Raw genomic sequence first — 24,848 nt, forward strand, 5'->3', positions numbered from 1 at the left:
CCAAAGTTCTTTTTGTTTGTTAGTGAAAATAAACTGTAAAGAATATGTATTCCCATTACAGTTTTAGGATATAACATTTGATTCCAAGGGATGGTAACTAAAGTGATTCTCATGGTCGAATACCTGTGAACAGGTTTTGGTGGAGCGGCTTGCCTCATAAACTTACTCAGAAGTGATTCTGGCCCCATTCACACAACACACTAAACTATGCTGCTTAACCATAAAATGGATAATGGAATGCATTGCTTTCCATTAACTGTTTTGTGGTTAAGCAGCACGGTTTAACGTGTTGTCTGAACGGGGCCTCTGTAAGCCAGCCTTCCTCAACCTAGTACCCTCCAGAGGTTTTGGCTGACAACTCCCAGCATTCCTTACCATTGGCCATGATGGCTGGGCCTGATGTTTTGGCACTGAAGTCCAAAACATCTGGAAGGCAACAAGTTGGTGAGGGCTGCTGTAAGTTTTATCTTAGATTCTTGGAAAGTCACAGTTTGAGGTATGATTTTTAGCCAGGCAATATGAATATATATATATATATATATATATCTATATATATATATATATATATATATCTCCTTATGTATGTGTTTGCACTGCAGGAATCGTTACAGAAGTGACTCTATATAGGAAAAACATGAAGCTGATTTGACAGAGTAGAAAGTTAAGGACTTGTAACCTGCTTGCCCCACCCCACTTCCAAGAGGCATGAAAAATGCCCCAGACCAAACCTTGGGGTTGGATGCTCCTGAGGTAATTTGAAGACATCCACCCACTCCAGTTAGGTAATGTAACTATCAGGTTGTTGCCTGCTAGATGGAAGCCTCCAATCTCGGAGTCTTCTGAGTCTTCTGTGCCCTACCAGACCCTGTAGCAGGGCGGGAGGAGTGATGGAGGCAACTGTGTCCTTTTTAAAATGTTTCCTCTAGACGAGCCTGGGCCCATCTACAGGGAGTTGCACTTCCAGGACTGGGCCTGGGCCTGGAAAGGGCACAGGGTGGATCCTATCTCCACCCACCAGAACGCCCCCCCCCCTTTTGACACTTACAAGATCATCCAAGGTTGCTTTTGTGTCCTCAGAAAGCAGGCACCACAGTCTTTTCCACAGCAGCTGCGAGGGGACAGGAGTGGCACTGAGAGAAGGGATCAGATCACCACACTTTCTCGCGGACCATAGGATTGCTTCCTTAGGGGGACCAAATATGTGGTTAGTGTTGGCCATGCCTAAAATCCTTGCAGTTCTTTTTCTTCCTTTTTAACTTGGAGAAATGAAGGGTCTGCAATGCAAAAGCATTTATGTGCTATTCCAAAGCTAAATTTTCAGACGCTTTGTTTATTGGTACCTAGTTGCCTTATTTTGCAATATTAGCGCTACATCCTTCAGTGTTTCTATATTGTCCTTTTGAACAATGTAGGGGGTGGGGAATAAATGTTCAGAATGTAAAGAATAAAACTTGGGAAGTACCCTCATTATAACTGGGGCAACCCTTCCCAGCCAAGACACGCCAAAGGCTTCCATTGGTTAAGATTTTTTCCACATTGTGCTGGAGATCTGGAAATATTCCTCTCCAGATATTTTAATATGGTACTGATTAGGGCTGAGCCGCTTTGTTGTTTGAAGGGTGGTCCACTACACTCTTAAAATGGATTAGCAATTATCCCTTTTCCCCAGAGAGCCCTGGGAACCGTAGTGCTGTGGAGGAGGCTTAGGATATCTAGAATGTCTATCTGTCTTCACCTCTAAAGTGTGCTGGAAGAAGCAGTTGACACGTTTGACACATTCCAAGGCATTTCTAGAGACTGCAAAGCAGGGGATGTGTGTTCAACTTCAAGCTACTTCCACCACACTTGAGAATGTCTGTCTTCTCTAGTCCTCCTGAACCATTCAATAAAGCATGTTGTTTAAACACATGAAGTGGGGGAGTGCTCCAGCCTTGCCACTCTCCTTTATGGCTCTTGTCACACTGAACATGTGTAGGACAACTGTCCAAGGGGGATCTCCGCGCAATCCGGAAAGCAGGATAGTCAGCATTCGGGATCTCAGGGGGAGCCCCCATGGATTGAGGAGGCTCTCCGCTTCAGACAGTTGCCATCTCCGAAGAAGGGGGCAAGGCTGGTGTGTTTAAACCACACACTTTATTGAATGCCCAAAGAGGGCTACCTTAGAATCATAGAATCATAGAATAGCAGAGTTAGAAGGGGCCTACAAGGCCATTGAGTCCAACCCCCTGCTCAATGCAGGAATCCACCCTAAAGCATCCCTGACAGATGGTTGTCCAGCTGCCTCTTGAATGCCTCTAGTGTGGGAGAGCCCACAACCTCCCTAGGTAACTGATTCCATTGTCATACTGCTCTAACAGTCAAGAAGTTTTTCCTGATGTCCAGCCAGAATGTGGCTTCCTTTAACTTGAGCCCGTTATTCCATGTCCTGCACTCTGGGAGGATCGAGGAGAGATCCTGGCCCTCCTCTGTGTGACAACCTTTTAAGTATTTGAAGAGTGCTATCATGTCTCCCCTCAATCTTCTCTTCTCCAGGCTAAATGGGAAATTCTCAGGGGAAAACTAGACATGATGCTAAATTCGTCACTTGGAAGCACATCGAGAGATGGGGGTTAAAATAAAAGTGTGTGTGCGTGGGATTTTCATTGGGAGTGCAGAGAGGGAAGGTTTAACCCTCTCCACTTGTGATCCAAGCAAAAACCTCCCTCTAGGCTAATAGCAACTGGGGACTGATGTTCATTAGGATTGTGACTGGAGAGGGACAGTTAAACCTCCCTTTCCCATGTGTCTTGATCCTGATGATCACACACATCCATGCTTGCTATTAATATAGCTATAGATAGTGTTTCCCAGATGCAGTTAGCATCATGTCTGGTTTGACCCTCAACTTCTTAGCCAAACTACAATTCCCAAGATTTTCTTGGGGAGCCAGTTAAGCTGGTATAAAACTGTTATCAACTTGCTGTATAGATGCATAGCCTCAAATGTTATCCCCAGCGAGATCAACCCTGCTTTGATCTGGTTTCTTTTTTGTTCAGTTTGTGGGGAGCTTGGGGACCCATGCTTCTGCACACTTTGCCACCTTCAGCGTTTCCACTTCCCTGAGAAGGGAGGGAGACTTCTGATGTTCTATGCTGGCCATATCCTAAAAGGGATGCTGAAACATCTGGAGACCAACTTTCTATCTACCCCTGCTGTGGAGGGGTTCAAACCTTCTTGGTAGCTGGCAGATGCGAGCGGCCTAAAGTGAATATTGGTCCTATGGCAACACATCATTTCCTTTGTTTCTGCTTTTGGAGGAGTGTGTTGCTACACACATCTCTCAGATTCCAACTAATACTATATGGGGCAGTTCGTTTTTAAAAAAATGTTTTTAAAGAATAAAAATAAAAATAGTATTGTAGGTCGTGAAGTTGATATAGAAATGCAGCTTTTGTTATTTCCCTACAATAAGCAGTGTTCAGAAACAATCAAGAGTGTGCTTTTTCAGCCCCTTCACCTGTTTCATGCCATGTTCATAAAATCTTGAAAGTTGATGATTTTCAAAATGGAGGTTCCAGCTTTTTTTGCTTTCTTCATCCCAGCAGCCCTAGGGGCAGCAGCCAGTCCTTCACATAACTCTCATGTGACCTGCACAGGCTAATTTGAATGTCTGCAGGCCCTTCTTCTTCCCCATTCCATCTTGGGGTTCTGAACAGGCAGACAATGTGACTTTACCATCAAGTGGTATTTTCTCTTTCTCTCCCTTATCACTCTCACCCACCCCCTCCACACACATGTTTTTTATGGACTCTTACCTGATAGAGATCTGGAGACCTCGAAAGTTTGCACAATTTTGTGTGATTGTTTTGAACTGGCCTAAGAAAGGCATTACACTAATATGGATAATCAAGGTTGGTATATTTGATGATATCATTGTTAATGATGGCACTGCTGTGGCAGCCCATATTCAATGTATTTAATTTAAAAAAAACAAAACAAAAAACACCCCAAGTATTCTACTTTGCTTTTTCTCACACAATCCCAACTATATTTCTTTACAGTGTTGCACACCCAGGGCCCCATTGATGGCAGTCTGTATGCTAAAGTGAGGAAGAAAAGCTCCTCTGATACCAGCATTCCCAGTGGAGCCCAAGGGGTGGCAACGAGCAGCCCCGATCACAGCGACCACACCCTGTCTGTTAGCAGTGACTCGGGACACTCCACAGCTTCTATAAGGACGGACAAGACGGAAGAGCGTCCCCCTCCTGGAACAAAGAGAGTCTTGAGCCCCCAGGAGAAGGAAGAGCTGGACCGGTTGCTTAGCGGCTTTGGCCTCGAGAACCCGGTCAGTCCTCTCAAGGATATGACCGATGCCCAAAGCAAGTACAGTGGGACTCGCCACGTAGTGCCGGCCCAGGTCCACGTGAACGGAGACGCCAAGCACAAGGACCGGGAAACGGATATTCTGGATGATGAGATTCCCAGCCACGATCTCCACAGTGTGGACAGCATTGGGACTTTGTCTTCGTCTGAAGGGCAGCATTCCAACCACCTCGGGAACTTCAGCTGCCATAAGAGCAGTCAGAATTCCCTCCTGTCGGACGGCTTTGGGAGCAACCCTGGGGAGGAGCACCATAGTGCTCTGGCCCCAGATCTGGGAATTGGCGTAGACCCCATCTATGAGAGGCCCTTTGGCAGCGCTGAGCCAAAGCAGTCACAGCAGCTATTGAGGAATCCTCCGGTCTCCACCCAGCCACAGCCCTACAGTCCTAGTAGCTATTCCACCCAGACATGGGTGCGCCAACAGCAAATGGTCATCGCTCACCAGTACGTCTACTCCCCAGAGAATGAAGTCCGGCTTGGTGTCCCTGGTACAGTGGAGAACCCATGCAACATGCAAAGCCAAGCCCGGGTTCCGGACACCCCCACCCGAGGAGCCAGCAGTAGGGATGCTGTGCAGAGGGGGCTTGGGAGTCTGCCGCCTTCCGGCAGTGCAGCAGGAACTCCTGGGCCTGAGGTTTTTAAATCAAGACTAATCTCTGAGAAGGGCACAAATGATCTCGACCTGAGATTGAGTCCAGGAAGCCATGCAGGGAGCTTGCCGTCCTCCCCCACTCTGGATATTGATCAGTCAATTGAGCAGCTGAACAGGCTAATTCTGGAACTGGACCCCACATTTGAGCCTATCCCCACCCGTATCAATGCTATCGGCAGAGACACAAGTCAGCTGAATGGCTTTGCCAGCCCTGAAATAGACGTGGGTGGACTTGGGAAGAGCCCCGGATTCCATGGGAAAGCAGAAGTCACCGACAGGAATCTGTCCCAGCAGGGTGAGTTATTTTTAATAATGTATGAATGAAATGTGATCTCCCCCCCCCCACAATGTAGTTGAAGGGGGGCCCCATTTGATATTTCACAGTATGAATCTGTTAAAAGATTTTAATTGAGAAATGGACTATGAATACCTCCTTTTCACAGATCTGTGGAATGTCGGGATGGAACTGAACAACCATCATTCATCTTTTTTAATTAATTGGTTTGCTCCACCCCTCATATCAAAATAATTTCAGTCGACAAGGCTGCCTTTGTGTGCTCCGTTCTACTGCATGCAATAGTCTTGCACAGATAATGAACTCCCAAGTTATAACTGGCCAATCAATTCTCTCTCCTTAGCATTTCACTCCCTTGCTCTACCACTTTTGCTGCCAGGTCCTCCCTAGGAAAGGATGGCTATGGGCGAGAGGGCAAGGGAAGATCTCTCACCGGTGTTCAGCTTTTGAAGTAGGGAGGAACTGATGCATGCTGAAGCTTCATATGTGTGTGTGTGTGGGGGGGACTGATAAGTTGTGGGGTGGGTGTATTCAAGCAAAGCCCTTTAGAGTTGTGAACATCTTAGAATCGTGAGAAACCTTTTGTTTTGGAGGCAGTTGTATTTACAAAAGCACCACAAACTTACAGTCAAAAGGGTACCCTTCAGATACCTTTCTTGCTGAGGTGGAGGAGAAGGTGAGGAGTCTGTGATTGAACAAAACCCCATTTGTGTGATTGCGTCTCCTCTAATAAGGGGGCGAGAGATGGTGCAAATAACCACATGCTGTATTATCTCTATAGTGGAGTGGGGTGTGTGTTGTGGCTCTGTGTGTTTCTCCTCCATAGGAAGAGGACTGGATAGCTTAGTAAGCATGTGAACTAGCCCTGTGAGGTCCAGAGTTGCTTAGAATAAAATTTAGTTGTTGAGTAATGTTCCAAGAATCTTCCCTTGTAACACCAAATTGCTATTCAGTGCCCTTTTTCTCAAGGGAAATCCATGTTCTCTAAATTACAGGGTGGGGTGGCAACACTAGCTTCATAGTTATGTTCCCTTTCCTCCCTTTAAAACAGAACAGAAACCACTCTGTGTTCCAGATCATTGATGGCGTGCCCTTTCTGTTTTTGGCATCACGTTAAAATCTGTGCGGTGTTCTCAGCAAAGTGCTTGCTGAGCTTTGAGGAGCAGAATTCAAGGTCTGTCTCCAAGGGTCCCAGAACCTGTGAAAATAAGTGCGTTAAAATCATTTAAGGTAGAGTGTGTGAAAAGAATTAAAAAGACAGAGAGAGTTGAAAATTAATTGCAGATTCTTCAGTGTGCTGCACAGCCAAGACAACAGGGCTTTCGCAAGATATGAATGCCCTTACAAGGGTACAGAAACTCAGCCCCAAGTTCTCATTCCAGCTCTCCTGGAGGCCCAGTACAGCCCTCCAGAGTTCCCCAGATAGCCCTGCCCCCTTCCTCTAGTCCAGCCCCTTCACCTGGCCCCTTCCCCTAAAAAAATAAAGCACCTCTTGTATTGCTTAGTTCCGGCAGGCCTATCCAGTGGAATTTTAGGATGTTTTTAGGAAGTTTTTATAATGTACACTATGATTCAGTTTTATGTATTTTATACTTACTGTTGTTCCCCGCCTCGATCCAGATAGAGAGGTGGGTAAGAATTATTTATTTATTTATTTACTTGCAGTAAGCTTTAACATAAAATAAGTTGGGATTTTTGATGTGCTCTTTTTGCCTTTGGCCCCCTGACCTTTTTGCCTTCGGATCTGTGCACCATTGGAATGTGGCCCCTGACAGCTTCTCCAGAATGGAATTTGGCCCTTGGACTGAAAAAGGTTCAACATCCCTGCACTAAACCATGACAGTATTTTAGAAGGACTTCTCATGAGGCTGCCATTACAATGTGCCAAGGTGATAATGGCGGAGTACTCAGATATTGTCAAGCACTTTTGCCTCTGAGCATCCTCATGTTAATTCTTCTAACAAGTGCCGTGCCCCAATCATGGCCGCAACAAATGTATAAGGGCTCCGTTTTCTATATAATCATATTTGGTTACATACCAGCGGTTCTTGCTCTTACTCCTCCCTGAGGATGCTCTAGAAGTCCATAGTTTTCATTAAGACTTATGAGTGCTGTGTTTTAAAATGGGGTGGACAACATGCAACTCGTGGGGTGGGTGCAGCCCCGCTCAGCATTTTTGCGGCCTCCGCTGCCACTGAATTTGCTGCGGTGGTGGCCAAAAAGAAGTGGTGATTTTGCTTGAAAACAAGTTGGAAGTAGAGTTGTGCTCCTGGAAGACTCCTGGCAATTTCAGTGGCAGTGGAGGGAAACGGGTGCCGTCCCCCAGCCTCCAGAAGTTGCTCAACCTGGTGCAAATATTGAAAGCCTTAACTAAGACTGATGAACTCAAGTACACCTGTCTGAAAGGTCATTTATTATGTATTTGCCAGGGCTTTAGTGGATCCTTATTCCATAAGTCGGCAAGTTTGTGTAGTGAAGTGGGTATTAGTTAGTGAATGTTAGACCTGCAGTTGGGAGATCGGTGTTTAAATTCCAGCTCAACCATGAAGTTTACTGGCTGACCTTGGGCAAGTCAGTATCTAGGAAAGCTGCCGTATATCCAGTGGAATTTTAGGGTGTTTTTAGGATGTTTTAACATCCTAAATGAAAACTGTTCTAATTCAGTTTTATGTATTTTATATTTACTGTTGTTCCCCGCCTCGATCAAAATGGAGAGACGGGTAAGAATAATTATTATTATTATTATTATTATTATTATTATTATTATTATTATTATTGCCTCATGTGGCGCAGAGTGGTAAGCGAAACTCTCCCCACGACCTGAGTTCAATCCCTGCGGAAGCTGGTTCTCCGGCAGCCTGCTCAGGTTGACTCAGCTTTCCATCCTTCCGAGGTCAATAAAATGAGTACCCAGTTAGCTGGGGGAAAGGTAACTGTGACTGGGCAAACCACCCCGCTACAAAGTCTGCCAAGAAAACGTCAGCGAAAGCAGGCGTCCCTCTAGGAGTCAGTAATGACTCAAGTGCTTGCATGAGAGTTTCCTTTCCTATTATTATTATTATTATTATTATTATTATTATTATTATTATTATTGCCCATATAGTCCAATATTGTCAGTACTGACAGGCAGCAGCAACAGCAGCAGAGTTTGAAGCAGGATTCTTTCCCAGCCCTGCCCAGAGAAGCCAGGGATTGAACCTAAAACCTTCTGCATGCAAGGCAGCTCACGCTGAGCTATTGCCCCTCCTCTCACTTTAATCTGTATTTTACAGGGTTGTTGTGAGCATAAAAATGGAAATCCTCTTCATGCTTTTCATCATCAGCTCCTAGGAAGAAGATAAAATATGATAATTTAAAAATCTTTTAAGGAAACAGAACTCAGTTTAAAATGTTAAGATTGTAATTAAAAAAAGGAAAAAACTCTAGTGAAGGAAAACAAGATTTTTCAGTTTCTCATTCCTAAACTTCTGTTTGTTCTCATGATTTTAAGACCTTCTACTGTCAAACTTTTCTTTGAGTTTAGGCTCTTGGGTTGCATTCGGATATCATGCTATGCTATAGAGTGTGATGTGAGTGAGCTTATGTGAACCTTGGGGTCCCCCATTTCCCCCAACTCCTGCGCAATCAGGAGGAGGAATTTAGAAGCTTTCCCTTTCAGTTTTGCTTTCCCACAGCTTGTCACGTCATCGAAACCAGCAAACATAATTTAAACTGTGGCTTGTTTCAAACAAACCATACTAAAAATTAACCACTGTGTGTTGGTTCAGACCACATGACAAGCTGCGGTTGTGGATGTGAAAACTACACCATATGTAAATGGAACTCAGTAGAATAACCTCACTTCATTCTCATGACAACCCTGTGGGGTAGCTTAGCTTCTTGAGACAGTGAGTGGCTCAGGACCATCCAGGGCATTCTCTGCCTGTCAAAACCCAAGCACTTTATCCCAGCCTTCCTTAACCTGGTGCCCTCCAGATGTTTTCAACCACAAATCCCAGGATTCCTGACCATTAGCCATGCTGCCTGTGGCTGATGGGGTTTGATGTCCAAAACACCTGGAGGGCATTGGGTTGAGGAAGGTTATTCTATCCTCTACCACACAGGCTGAACCATGCATATAAACCAAATGATTTTATGAGGAAAGAGGACTCTCAAATCTATAATAATAATAATAATAATAATAATAATAATAATAATAATAATAATAATAATAATAAATGCTTACCCTCCTCTCCCCCTGGATCGAGGCAGGGGACAACATTAAATACAAAACTAGGTAAAGAGCATATAAAACCAATACAATATTAAAATAACAATCACAACATCTTAAAATTCTTAGGTTTAAAATTTATCTGGCCTGCTGGATGTATCCATCCTACATCATTGAGAATTGTGTTCCTCCTTTTCATGGATGAGTTTATTTAGTAGCTTCTCGGGTCAAGAGATAGACACACTTACAAGCATGCATACATGCTTCATGATTCAAGCTAGGGATGCATGAACATGGAGCTAGTTGGCTAAAACTGCTCGCATTTTTGTAAGCTCAGTGGCTTTTGTGAGTCATTAAAAATGCTTGCAGAAATCCAGCATTGACCCTATCAGCTGTTTTCAAATCTGCAGGGCCTTTACACTATTCAAATCAAGGGCCTCAATTGATTTGCAAAGGCAGAAAAGATTGGGGCCCTTTCTACACCTGAGGGTTATCCCAGGAAAATGGAAGGGATTGTCCCTGCCTGCTCCTGGGATCCCCTGTGTGGCAATTGGATGCACAGGGATGATCCTGGGACGATCCCAGGATATAGGGCTGGTGTAGACATGCCCCAGGACAGGACTAAAATCACATCACCGTTGAAGATCCTTCAATGAGTGGATTGATCTTTTGTCCCAACCTAGCCGGTTTTGGAGGTGCAGGTGTTGTAACCTAAGACCCTGGTCCCATAATCTCTGGAGACAAAAGGCAACCAGCCTCTTGAAGCCTAGGAGTTGAGTTGGGAGGATTGCCGAGCAGTCAGGTGCAGGCAAACCTGAGCAGGGGGAGCCTTCCTTGAACTGGGCTTGTGCTCACCTCTGTTCTCTTCACAGCCATTAAGAGCCAATGTTGTGTAGTGGTTAGAGTGTTGGACTGGGACTCAGGAGATCTGAGTTCTAGCCCCCACTCAGCCATGAAGCTCACTGGGTGACTTTGGGCCAGTCACTGACTCTCGGCCTAACCTGTTGTTGTGAAGATAAAATGGAAAAGAGGAGGTTCATGTAAGCCACCCTGGGTTCCTTGCAAGAGGAGAAAAGGAGGGATATAAATGTAAGAATAATTTATTAATTAATTCAAGCAGGGCTGCTTGCATATTTGAGTGTCCTTGGTTTTGAAAATTTGCCCCAGCTTTAGACTGAGCAATAAAGATTTGATTTAGGGCAACATCTGCATAGTGTGGTATTGTCAACTTTCCCACGGATTCCGCTGCTATACTTTTAACATGATCGGCAACACTTAGCAGGTGATAACATTTATTTCCACATGATGAGAACCTCCACCTATTCATTCCTGCAGATCAAGTTGCTATTAAAAATACCGCAGCAGGGCCAATTGAGAAGTTGGCAACCCTATTCCTTTTTTAAAATGGAAATCTGTCTATCAGCTTTGAAAAAATGGTCTTCATGGGGCATATCTAGCAGTCTCTTGTTTACTTTTCTTAGCTATGGTGTTAAGGAAGGATATCTGTTCCCTGTTTTATCAGTAGAGTAGCTTTGGAAACCACTGCTAGCTTTGTCTTTTGCCGCCCCCCTTCTCCCCTACTCACATTGTAAAATGATGAGTAGAATAAGAGTAATGACTGAAGCACACTGCAGCTGGTTTAGCATCTGTAGCTTCTGGTTGGGAGAAAATCAATCTGTAGTTAAGGTCAGAGGCCTCCTCCAAACAAACAGCAGATAAGATAATAAATTGGTGTCCGGACAGTTCCACCTCATACTGCACGTATAGAATCTCATTGTTTATTGCTTCTCTGTACAAGGAATAGTAATAATAATTCCTTAACACAGAAATCTAGCATGGTATTGAGAAGGATTCTAACCTCCTGATATTTGTTTTCTTTGTTAAGGGGTCAGGGGCCCACTTTTGAGTATTTGCTGCTGTTATTGCTGCTAAATTTATTAATCAATTTTCTGTATACTCAAAGTGATTTATAAAAGAAAAGAAAATACACACAATGCCAGTAAAAATGATAAAACTAGGGGCAGTTTACAATAAAATATATCCATAAAGGCTAAAATAGTTTTATTTAAGGGGTCCCTTAATGCCCCCTCCCCATTTTTCACATGTGTGTGTGAGCTCTTCACAGTTGGCAGGGTGTATATCTATTTTGTATTCTATATCCATACTTAAAAGTGAGAATGAAATGATTCTGGCCAGAATAAAATTCAGGCCTTCCAATTAAAAGCCACTGTAGCTTTGCTTCTGTTGGAAGGAGGGTAAAAGGGACCTCCCACCTAGTTAGGCCTATAGAAATAGATGCTTTGGCTGTATCACATTCTTGCACTGGGGATTCCTGGCAGACGGGTCTCCTTTAGGAGGTACAGAGAGCTACTAGAGGGGGTGCAGTCTTTTCAACTCAGCTTCACTCCTTCGGGGCAAATGAGCTCCTGTGATGGAGGAGGGGGCAAGGGTCAAAAACCTCTGTGTCAAAAAGGAAACTCATAATTCCACCTGCCCTACAGCCATCAGCTGCCCATGCAATCTGCCTCAGGTGATGGACAGCCCATGACCCTTGGAAACAAGAATCTTTGCTATTTTCTTTCAAGGAATTTAGGCAAAGTAAGCGGGAAGACGCTCCAGAGTCTACTTTTTGCAGCCCTAAGTGAATTCCTGCAATAAAAAAAAAAATTAAGCTGGTTAAGATTTTCAAGCCCCATAATCTTATGTCTCACATTTATATCCAACTCCTCCTCCAAAGAACTCAAGAGTGATGTAGATCTTTGCAGAAATCCTGTGAGGTGGGCTAAGCTGAGAGATAGTGACTGGCCCAAGGTCACCCAGTACGCTTCATGGATGAGTGAGGTTTTGAACCGGGCGTCCTCCGAGTGAAACCCCAGCGACTTCAATTGACGTGGCTCCCACCCTAGAAACATTGGGAACAGTGCTTGTCTGAAGAGAGTAGGAATGGCTTAGGGCATAGCTATGCCACAAGCTTATACCACTTTAACAAACACAGCTTCTCTCTTATAATCCTGGGAATTAAAGTGGCTCTGTTAAAACACAGCCCCTCAACCTAACGTGTAGAGAATGCCTAGAAAGAAAGGAGAATTCTCTGCACCTTCACAAAAACATAGGCTTTAGCAAGGGAAAATATACCTCCTCCTTCATTCTCACTTTCCAGTCCCCATTCACTGTCGTGTATGTAAAAATAAAACTGTAGATGTCTTGAAAAATGAAATTCAACTGATTAAAACAATCTGGAACACCTTCAGAGGCCTTTGGGTGAGGGGAAAAAACCCAAAAAACCAAAGATTATCAGATGTTAAGTGTCATAAATCCTGCTAAAGTATATCCATTTCAGGAGAGGGAGGGAAGGGAAAGAAAGGAGAAAAATGGTATGTTGAGCTTTTCCAACTGTTCACTTTCTGTTAAGTTCACTGGCAAAGCAGCTTTGCAAAGTGTCAGAAAACTGCTGCTTGTTCCAAATGTGCTTCCCAGGGCTTTGGATAAGAGTTCTGAGTTTCTTTAGCAGTGATGATAGATCCCTCACTGAAATAATTTGGGTTTAATTCTTTTGCATTAATTTATGCTTATCGCCTTTATTGTCGTTGCTAATTATTTGCATGATTAAGAGTGAAAAATCGGGTGTTTTGCTTTGGGAATTCAGTTGGTGCATCCCCCCCCTCCCATACAAACAAAAAAGCAAAACAAAACTCACACACTTTCACTGAGATACTGCAGATTCAGGGTTTTCCGCTTGAGGGTGATTTAGAAGAAAGCTGATTTGATAAATAGCTGGCATTTTGCTGTTGCCGTATAACTCCAAATGAATGTATGCCACAATTTTTTTTTTTTTTTTATGTTGCGGATTTTACCGAAATATGTATATCAAATCCGGAAAAGATCTTTATCCTTGATCCCCTGTCACTTTGGCTGTCTAAGACCTTCCATCCTCTAGCTATCTGGCTGACATTCAATAAGTAGGGGACATTCCATCTTGAATAAATTTGGAATCCTAAGATCATTTTCCTTGTTCCTCCAACTCGTTCTACTTTGGATCCAGGATCTGCCTTCTTTGAGAGGCAGGGGTCCACTTGGTAAAATCCCTCTAACTGATTTTTGGGTATTCCCCCGTCCCACCACACCACAGCTCACCCCATTCAGCATGGCCTTCTGATACCCTGGCTCAGTTCAGACAACACGTTATCCAATGCAGTGTGAAAACTCCACTGAACGGTTGAATTTTTAGGAGGTACTCCTCACACAACACATTCTAACTCTACTGTTATGTGACTGTGGGCTACGATGAAGTTGAGTAAAATCCATTGTGATGTTTGATTGACAGTTCCCCCGCCCTCTCCCCTCCCTAGTCCTCTCAATGGTATCCCATCAGCCATTGTTACAAATAAACAATCCCTGCAGCTCTCCTGGAGCTGCACTTGCTCCATTCGCCACTCTTGCCAGGGAACTCTGTACCCAGAGGGATAAGTCAACTCAGTGCAATGGAAAAGTCCATGGAGCCTACCACACAACACTCAACACAATGTTTGTGCAGGAACGTTGCACAACCTGGATATTCTGTGTGGAGTATTTCCCTAAAAAAACTCCACCATTGCATGGAGTTTTCCCACCAGAAAACATATTTCTCAACGGTGGTGTAAAAACTCCACCACGGAGTTCTAAAACCATCGTTGAGAAACATGTTGTATGAACTGATCCTCTGTGTAGCATTTTCAGAAGGATGGAAGGGTTGTTGAGGGAAGGAGGGGGTGAAGAAACCCATTTCCATCAGCAGAATTGATCCAGCTTAAATCTGGGTCCAACCCAACATTTTTTAAACACAAACAAACAAGTGTCTACCTAATATGTACATAGATGGAATTATTTTGTCTGCATTTGGAGAACATTTGGATCAAAATGGAATGGAAAATGCCTCCAGTGGCCAAGGAATGGAACGTTCGATCACTGCCATTTTCTCTTACTCCCTTTTACTGTCTTTCAGCCTCATCTCCCTACCTGTTTCCCCCTGTTCTCCTCTGTTACCCTATTTTGTCGAAAAGAACCTTTACAGTATTTTGTCAATATAGGTGGAACCACTTGAATTTACGTGAAGCTTTGGATTACTATTTTCACCCCAGCTGCCAAACCTCTCCCCTGTTGCAGAATCTGTTCCAAACCACCAGGCAATATGGTTGTATCCCGTGTGTATCTGCAGCTTCTGTTCTCTTTCTGGCCCATGGTGCACACATAAGGATTGGCATTGGAAGGCCCGTGGGTCAAATCTGGCCATCTGCTTCCTGCGACCCCCAGCACACGCACACACACGCATACATTGCCAACTTAAAGGGAAGACAGGTCCATGAAGGGGCTCATGGTTTCTTGCAATGGGACTTGCAAGCAATATACTTTGGATAGTCAGGGTGAGGGAGCTATTGCCTGCCACACTCTCCATCCTCCTCTTTAAGTGGCCCTCCAGTGAAACAAGTTGCTGACCATGGTGCTAAAGCTTCCCACTCTGTCAGGCCACAGTTCGGAGGGGTTCCTTGAAAATTTGGTGTGCAGTTCATCCCTGCATGTGCAGCAGGATCACCCTTCTTGGGCACGCTGCACTGCGACTTGTCTGCTAATACCCAGAACAAGAGGCCAACTTGTTTGCTGTTTCCCTATGCAACCCATCCTCTTGAACCCACGCCCATGGTGGGGAATTTATGTGAGTTCAAAGCTTTGCAGTTGTGCAGAGGGAATGGAGGGGAGAAAGCCGGTTCCTCCAGCCGGTTCCTCCAGCGAGGCGCACGTGGTCCAGGATGGATTATTCCCTTAAATCTTTGAATACTTTTTAATGGCCCTGTTCAGACAACACGCTAAACCATGCTGCTTAACCACAAAATGGTTAATGGAATACATAATGCATTCCATTAACCATTTTGTGGTTAAGCAGCATGGTTTAGCATGTTGTCCGAACGAGGCCTGAGTCCGTAAATACAGATGTGAGCATGTACTGGCTAATTTATATCACTCTGGCTACAAGTTTGGTGGGGTGAAAGCTCAAAATGCCTTTAGGAATGTGGATGACCAAGGAGTTATTTGTGGCCTCTTGCAATTGAAGATGAAAGGATTATTTGTTGTCTGAATTGGCATGGCATTAACACCAGCTATGTTTGTGAAACCGAATAGAAAACCAGTGTTTCAGTTATGACCATGTTTAAAAAACTTCATCATCCTTTGGAAGAAAATTTTAATATAGACAATGCCTGGGTGTCTTAACCCAGGTCTAAAAGCCAATCTACGTGGAGTTCCAGCCAATTTTTCTCCATATTTTCCCCTCCCCTTACTTAAATAAAGGGGAAGCTGCAATCAGGAGTGGGGTTTAGGGCTGGTAGTGAATCTTTTCCCTCCTGTCCTGCTCCCTCACTCTGCTCTTCTCCACATGGGTGAAATGATATATTTTCTTGCATATTTTCTTCTGCAGTGGGAAATGCCTTTTCCCTTTTCTTGAGAATCTGACTAAGTCAACCGTTTTAGAAGCATTCCTTGCATTTGTACACACACATACACACACACATGCACATATATATATACTCATGGCCTGATTTGAATTGGAGTAAAGGTGTCTGTTATCTTTCTGGGCCTGAGCCCTTGATTCCATTTCGAGGAGTGCCTAATTGCCCACGCCAGGCTGTGTCAACAAGAATGCAGGGCCCTGGGCTGCAAATACGTCTGCTGTGTGTGTGAAGGTTTGGAACGGGCATGATTGCTCCCCCTCCCTTTCTTCAGGGCATCTGCAGGCTGCAGCAAAACAGCAGCTCACTCTTTGCTGTGCGGGCTGCAGTTTCTGGCTGTCCTTTCTCATCTGGATCTTTAGATTAGATTGTCCTATTTAGAACAGGAGGCTGGAAACTCTGCCAGCCGTTCATACAGAGCTCTGCCGCAACAGTTTGTTTTGAATTCTAGTCTCATCTCCATGCTGGAGGCTCAGGGCAGATAAGGATTTATAGAATCATAAAATGGTAGAGTTGGAAAGGGTCTATAAGGCCATCAAGTCCAACCCCCTACTAATTGCAGGAATCTACCTTAAAGCATACCTGACAGATGGCTGTCCAGCTGCCTCTTGAATGCCTCTAGTGTGGGAGAGCCCACAACCTCCCTAGGTAACTGGTTCCATTGTCGCACTGCTCTAACAGTCAGGAAGTTTTTCCTGACGTCCAGCCAGAATCTAACTTCCTGTAACTTGAGCCCATTATTCCGTGTCCTGCACTCTGGGAGGATCGAGGAGAGATCCTGGCCCTCCTCTGTGTGACAACCTTTCAAGTATTTGAAGAGTGCTATTATTATTATTATTATTATTATTATTATTATTATTATTATTATTATTTATATAGCACCATCAATGTACATTGATCATGTATCATGTATCATGTCTCCCCTCAATCTTCTCTTCTCCAGGCTAAACATGCCCAGTTCTTTCAGTCTCTCTTCATAGGGCTTTGTTTCCAGACCCCTGATCATCCTCGTTGCCCTCCTCTGAACACACTCCAGCTTGTTTGCATCCTTCTTGAAATGTGGTGTCCAAACTGGATGCTGTACTCAAGATGAGGCCTAAAGCAGGGCTGGACACTATCCAGGGTCCTTTCTCTGGGGCTGCACCCCCACCTTGCTGCTGAATTTCAATGGCAAATTCAGTGGCACAGCACCAGCAAGTTCAACAGTGGGAGCTGCAAAAAAAGGCCAAGGGTGGCTGCATGGGGCCCGCTTGTTGTCCACCTCTGATTTAAAGCATAACACCCCATTAAGTTAGTTGCCCTTGCCAGCTCCCCCGTCAGTAACTCCCCTCTTTCATTGCTTCCCACCCCTCCTACTAATTCTCATTGCAAAGCTGTTCATATGCATGTACACGCACATGCGTGCACAGACACAGATTAGGAGATTCCTGAATCAGTGTCTGGAATCTGTAGTCAGCTGGGATGGGACTGAATCCAAACAAGATGGAAATCATGCTTATTGGGAAGTTATGTACTCTAAGAGAGGCCTTGCCCACCTTGATCCTCCGTGCAGTAGCTGGCAGAATCTGGGGAGCGACAGGAAGATGGAATTGCAGTGGTCTGTCGTCATTCTTTCCCCCTCACCAGGTGCCCCATCCCACAGTCTCTCAGTTTTGAGCATCTGTATCAGAAGGTGGGTGTTTAGATCAGAATAGGGATTCTCCTAAAAAAAAATCTGTCCAACCCACTTCCCAAAGGTCTCTCTTGTTGCACTAGCTTGAATTATTTTGAGGTGGGGGTGCTCGTCAGGATGTAGACGTTCTGCTGCATCTCGATTGCTTGACAGCATAATCTTGGCATTTGAAATTGAAGCTGTAGCTGTATGCTAAATGAAAGCAGATTATCTTCAAAGGGTATTGTATATAAAACTGGATAAATAGATGGATCTCAGTCTGAAAAACACAGTTCCGTGAAAGGTAGTTGTAATTCTGCATAGGCTTGTTTATTGCACAGTTTACTCTTTCAGTCCTCTGATTATGGTACAGGCAAAATGTTATTTATTTACGTATTTATGCATCCCATATGCTCAGCCTGTCACAACAACTGTCACAACAACTTAACTTTAAAACAACTTAAAAACATTGGGATGGATCCAAAAGTTCCCTGCCATCGATGGAAGAGGTCCTTTGGGTCCAACATATTAATCACAAAAACTAAAAGCAAGCAATTATACAAATCATTTCAGTTACTGCAAATAATGCATTGTGACGTACTGTAGTGGAACACTTGGAAGATTTCTTCTGTAGCTTGATTAAGGGCCAATGTAAACCTACCAGGGCACTTTTTAAAAAGTGATTTTGAGCTCCTTTTCCATAACCCCTTCCTTCCCAGGGCAAATCTCCCCCTCCATGGTTGCCGTGGTTAAAGGGCAATTATTATTATTATTCATTTTTTTATTTAAAAACATTTTTTATAGCGCCAGCTCACCATTTCTGGCATAGTGGCGCTTTACAATAAAACATAAAACGATTTCCATTAAAAACTCTCAACCCGTGTATTTATCCAGTTTTATATATTTAGATCTCTCAAGAAATGGGGCTTCAGATGAGTCTATCATTGGTAGCATCTTATGCAAAGTAGCAGGGTGAAATATAATGTAATATACTAAAAATGTATTCTGCTTCCAAAAGAGTGTGCCTTGGCCCCCAGCCTAGATTTCTATTTATACTGATGGAATCATAAGTGCGGGTACTGGTCCAGAAGAGGAATTCTCTTGCATCAACACAAGCTTTCTTGGACATGTCACTTCTCATTTAACACTGTAGTTTCATATCACCCATTATATTTTTATTGTGTGAAGAGAGACTTAATGCACTCCGGCTGTGCAGTCGACAGAAAAGAAGGTGCTGAAGTTCAAACCACAATGCAAATAATATATTCCACGCAAACTGTGTACCACAAATAATGGGACATGTGGGAAGCACTGGATGGTGTGGGCATTTTGACTTTGGATGCCACAACAGCATTTCCTCGGGGCCATAGGGTGTTTTTTTAAAAAAGAAAAGAAGAGATGGAGTATTTTAATGAATATGTATGAATTTAAAAGAGTACTAAAATATGATTTATGTCTTGATTTAAAATTTATTGTTAAAGTGCCATTTCTTTGATGTAACCATGTTGAATTGTATATAGGAATAGTATTTAGGGAATGTGGGGAAGGTTGTTCTACAACGCACCCAGCAATGTTTTCAGACCACATACATGGGTTATAGCTGCTTTGAGAAAATGAGTCTGAAAAGCTGAGTATGCATAAAATTATACACATTTCTTATGAGCACTTATTTCTCTGGCTGTTATAAGGGATGCAAAAGTTACTATAACAAATGCTCTTAACAGAGCAAATCTATGGTCTCTGGGAGAGAGCATGTTCCAGGGACCATAGTGTCATTTGGATTCCTCCTCCCAAGGCAGTAGATCCTCCCCCTGACAGCCACTGCATAAAGAACTGTGGTGGTTGCTTTCTGAGGGCAGAGCAGTGACTTTGGATGACCGAAAAGGGTGTGTGCCAGTGACCAGGGAAAGAAGGGGAGAGGAGGGCAGAGGCCAAGATCTGCAGAATCCTATGGTCTCACTGTCACCCATCCCTGCCCACCACTATAAGTGAACTAGAAGAGCTCAGAGTGTTTGTTTTTGGAGGAGGAACAGCATGCAGGGCATAGCATTTCTGCAAGCCTCCAAGCTCAGAGGCTTCCCTCTGTTGGGCTGCAATCCCATAGGATTTCACCCTAAACAAGATTTTAGTCATTCAGGAATTTAATGTTGTATATGTGTACTTTTCCATTTCAGTAGTGTTTATAAAGATCTCATTCTAGAGAACTTAGCTGAAAGAGAGAATGAAAGATAAACTTACCATCTCATGAGATTTTTCCATGATATTATGATAATATAACCATTGGGTATAACTCTTTGTTATCACGAGCACTGTGGTTCCCCCCTCTTCTTTCCTCACAAGAAGGAGTTCGTTCCTTAGCTGGGAAAGGAAGCATGTTCTAAGTGTGCTCATTTGTATTTCAGGAAAGCTTGCCAAGATCCAAGGCAGCATAGTAAATAGTCTGGACAAAGAGTAAGGGGTTGCTTTACAAGTCAAGAGACAGAGGCCTGGTTCACAATAAGGACAACTGAATTTAAAACAACAGCAACTGTTGTCAGGATTGAGCCAGCAAGCTAGTTCACACTGTTAGTTTGCTCCTTTTGCCAGCGGGAACAGGTAAACAACCATGAGTTCTAACTCAGGGGAGAGACAAGCCAGAGTTCCTGGTTTAGACATCATATTAAACAGCCCAGGGACAAAACAATTTGTTGTTAATAATTTCTGCAGACATTGTTACAACCCCTTGAAGAAGGCCTAACAAAAAGCAAGAGTCCAAAACGTGTCGGGCTTTTCAGCAATAAATTCGTTTATAGCATCCTGAGATTATTCTCTCTTTTTATGTTCGTCTTGGATGCCCACCTGCCTTGCATCCTTGGATTGTTCAGCCACTCTCATTGGTAGCTGAAGCAGTGGAGCAGCATGAATTAGCAGACTGGCTTATTCACAACACCCCAGGATTTGAAAAACAACAACAACCCCTCGGTTGTTGTCATATGTGAACTGGGCCAATAAAATTAATTATTGGGTGAAATTTATATTTTAGCCCCAGACTGGCAGCACCATAAGTGCATGGATGCTCTGATGTCTATAAAGTGACCTTGGTAATACCACCCCCATGTGTCAATGAAAATGAGGAAATTAACTTTATTTCTGTAGGGTGTGATGGTAGAGCTGTGTTGTGGACACAGTTGTCTTGAATTGTGACACCACACAGAGATATAAAAGATTCCATCAGATAATCAAAATAGAAAGGGTAGGAAAGAGAAGGGAAAGCTCATAATTCACAGCATTGAGCTCTATATGAAACTTCAAATAACTGCTGGCTTCTATATTTTCAAGGGAAGAGTGGCCATGACTTTGTCCCAATACGCCCTATGGTAACCTGAGAACTTTTTCACCAGGCACAATCTAATCTGCATAACTCTTCCTCTATTCCGTCTGAAAATGTTTACAAGTGGTAGACTTTGGGGCATCCATTTCGGCCACAGCAACATCTTTTTCTCTCCTTTCCTCCCTCCCTCCCTCTCTGTCTGTCTGTCTCTTGCTTAGCATCCAGCCTAAATAAGAGCTCTGATGAACTTGAAAGTTGGTGTAGTACTTTGTGTTTGTTGGTTGGTAGTAATTATCTGTAGGGAAATTTTTATAATGGACCAGCACAGGTACTTCTGCTTTTTATCTAGGTGAACTTTCTTTGGTTTAAACTGCAACATATATTTTAAAAAATACCCTGTCATCTGTTCATTTATACCTGCAAAAAGATAGTCAAGAGAAATTGTAACATATTTGTGGTGTCCTTTTGTTCCTATAACACTGATAAAATAAACCACTGTTTTGAAAACTGACTACACAAGCTTTCTCTGCTTATAATGTTAGCTAGTCATAATGCTGTAAATTGGCTTCAGCTAGTTTAAGGCAGTTGACTTTTTCTCTTCCCACCCTCTCTTCAGAAAATATGCAGAAGAATTTTCTTTAGAAAACATTGCTATTGGATTACATGTTAATTTTTCTCCTGTGAAACTTTTTGTGGCTTATAAGAACTTTAGTGATATTCTGGAATCCCCCTTTGGTAAAAAGAGAATTGGTGGTAGGATTCATTCCATGGCTGAGGTCAAGTCCCAAATAAAGGGGGAAATCTAGTTATTTTTTTAAGAAATTAGTATGTTGCCCAATAACATAACATTCTGTACAAGCAGCCTCCAGAGCCACCTCACCATCCTCAGTTTGAGGAAGGAGCTCTCTAAGTGTGGCATTTGGGCCGGGGTGGCTTTCCAGAGAGGCTGCCTGTACAGAATGTTATGTTATTGGGCAGCATACAAATGTCTTAAATAAATAACTAGATCTCTCATTCAGCCTGATCTCTCATACAGCGGTGGTGGTGGTGGTGGGAGCAGCATGACAGGACATCTTGTGCTGCCACTGGAATTGGCATTTCTCAGGAGCTCTTTTAAGACTTGAGGGGTCTGCAGAAAGGTCAGCACTGTTATCCAATCTAAAGGATTGGACAGAAATTGAAATAAGACATTAGATGTTGAGGTCACCTTCCTGATACCTGGCATACCCATACCCCACTGCCATAGCACCTTCTGCCCATTACAACCTCTATGGTGGCTCCTCCCTCTCCACCACTCCCCTCAGGGACTCCAGCAAATCACTTGCAGGATCACAAGGGCACCAAAAATTATCTAAAACCCAGTCTACACCTGCTCCACGTTATTTCAGCTGCTATATCCCACTTTAGTGTCTCTGTTGGGCCTTCAGAAAGTTCTGGGAATGCCTCCCCCTGCCCAGATATATTTGGGCTGTGGCTTTCCCCAAAGGATTCCAACAAAGAATCAAGGCTGCCCCAAAGCACCTGCTTCTGTTAAGGTCAAGGTCTCCAACCTGGTGTCCATGGGCAGGAATGTGCACATGGACACTTCTCTTGGCCTTCCTGATTTTTATTCCATTTTTTATATAAAGTGCTGTCCTCTAGCACTATCTTTATTTGGATAGTGGAGAGCGGTTTTGGTCCCATCTCTGCCTTAAACTTAGGTTCTTGAGCAAGTTACTTTTCTTTCAATCTCACCATTTGCCTTCTGAGAAATGAGTGTGTTCGACCAGTCATAGCCATCATGATAGACATTTTATCAATGGGCAAGCCTCCAACCCCTTTTTGTCAGCCATTTGGCGAGTGCCGCTGACACTTTCTCAAAATTCCAAATGTGTCCACTGACCCAGAAAGTTGGAAGTGGGGCAGATCAGATCAGAAAACAGCCCTTGTCTGTCATGGCGGAAGCACTTCAGATATATGGTTCTACTTTGTTATGATTTAACCTTGCTAATGGATTAGATCCCTTTACCCAGACTTCATTCTACGTGATTCTTACTTATAATACTTTCCAAGGGATTTTGCTGCAAAGTACTTGACTGAATTTGAATGGAGTAACCAGAAAACACTTAGCTCTGCATTTGTATTCCCAGGTTCCCAAGAGGATGACATATTGGGTGGACGAAGCAGAAAGTTAAGCCTTGGACAGTATGACAATGATGTCCCAGCACAAGCATCGTATGCCAAGTGTGGGTGGACAAAGTCTCCTGCCATTGACCACCTTGAAAGTCCAGGTTCATTCGTCCCTGGAGGGGAGACCAAAGAGGTAAGCAAGAATTACTTGAGTGAAAAGAAGTGAAGTGTTGGGTATGCTTGGCTCCTGCCTCAGCATATTTTTCAGGTACCAACATAACAAGTAAGAAGCAGAAATTCCTTTTTGTGTTGCTACTTGTTTAGAAATGGTTGTGATCATTGATATGGTAACTTCGTAATCTGGGTCTTATAATAATATTGGCCTACCATACAGGTTTGTTTTATGTAATGCTGAGATAATGGGTTTAAATCTCTTTAAGCACAATATCACTTATTATTATTATTATTATTATTATTATTATTATTATTATTATTATTATTATTATTTCATGGCCAGAGTAAATAGAGGGCAAGCAGGGCTGGGCATTTTTTGGATTCCAGAGATTTTTGTCCGCCCCATTATCTTCACTGCCATCGCCTCTGCTGGAGGAGGCACATGGGCTGTGAGCTATGCTACAGAATATATAGTGCATTCTACAGCCATAGATTTCATGAGCCTGTTAATGAGAGGTACTCCTTGGAAGTCTTTGCCCTGAGGTTCCCTTCTGTATCATCAGATGTTTTGAGACTCAATCTAGTTAGGCAACTAGTAAGGGAAAGTGCTTTGCATTGTCTTCTTCTCTTCACATATCTAGGGGCAAAATGGGGCAAAACGTCTCTTGTCCGAAGGACCAAAATGACTTGGAACCAGCTCTGTTATTATTTTTGCGTACATAGGAAGGCATAAAGTTAGCAATGGGATTAGTGGCTGTTTCTCCAGATCAATTGACACTTAGGTTAGATCTACACTACTGCTTTGTGGCGGTATTGAAGTGTATTGATAATTTTTGGGGTATACCACATACTGCTTTCATAGTGTTATTTCCTTCTTTTTATTCCATATTATTCAAAATATGGCAATAAAGGTCATTGTGTGACCTATGTGGTATAAATGCACAAGAGGGACCTAGTGTTACCATGATGGGATCATAATGATTTGACACAAGGTGCCAATCTGGCCCTTGTTGCATGTGTCCATCGGTCAGTGGATTTAAGGGTGCTGAGATCTTTCCAATTTAAGAGTGAGTAAATAAATATATACGTAGGAGGTGTGCATATGCTTGTGAAAAATGTATTTCTGCCACATTTCCATTTTACATTCTAGGTGGGTGCTGTGCGCTACAAAGAAGATTTGGATGAGGTAGATGGCAGTGTCTTCTCGCCAACCAAAAGCGGGAATGAATCAATCCCAGCTACGCCAGCATTTCCAGTATCACCAGAGACTCCCTATGGTATGTGGGCAGTGGATCAAAAAAAAGTAGCTTATTTACTCCTGTACCTTATATTTATAACAAACAGTTTGTTTTATCTCCTTTCTCATACAGTGAAAACTCCCCTGCATTACCAGCAACTGAGTCCACCTGGTCATCAGAGCAATGTCCCCTCAGAGATGTACAGAACTGTCCTTGGTAAGAATGCAGTTGACTTTTTTAGTGTAATAAAGTGCAACCTGTGTGAAAGGCATTCACAATATTTATTTTACCATGAATGTCTTCTTGAAGACATTCGTACTGAAGCCGTTCGTAAGCTTCATTATGCCTGTCCTTTTCATGGAGGGGAG

General features: G+C 43.4%; 1 protein-coding gene across 6 annotated transcripts in view; it reads left to right on the top strand.

Annotated features, from left to right (window-relative positions):
• The window catches only part of TNS3 (tensin 3), a 315,310-nt gene that overhangs the window by 234,465 nt on the left and 55,997 nt on the right, over nucleotides 1-24,848 (top strand). For all 6 annotated transcript variants that reach the window (XM_063130602.1, XM_063130576.1, XM_063130593.1 and 3 more), the window contains 4 exons: nucleotides 4,041-5,309; nucleotides 23,089-23,261; nucleotides 24,393-24,519; nucleotides 24,613-24,696. In XM_063130602.1, coding sequence (XP_062986672.1) covers nucleotides 4,041-5,309; nucleotides 23,089-23,261; nucleotides 24,393-24,519; nucleotides 24,613-24,696 — 1,653 coding nt within the window. The remainder of the gene's footprint in view (nucleotides 1-4,040; nucleotides 5,310-23,088; nucleotides 23,262-24,392; nucleotides 24,520-24,612; nucleotides 24,697-24,848) is intronic.

Source organism: Elgaria multicarinata, chromosome 1 (genome assembly GCF_023053635.1).
Source record: "Elgaria multicarinata webbii isolate HBS135686 ecotype San Diego chromosome 1, rElgMul1.1.pri, whole genome shotgun sequence".
Lineage (NCBI taxonomy): Eukaryota > Metazoa > Chordata > Lepidosauria > Squamata > Anguidae > Elgaria > Elgaria multicarinata.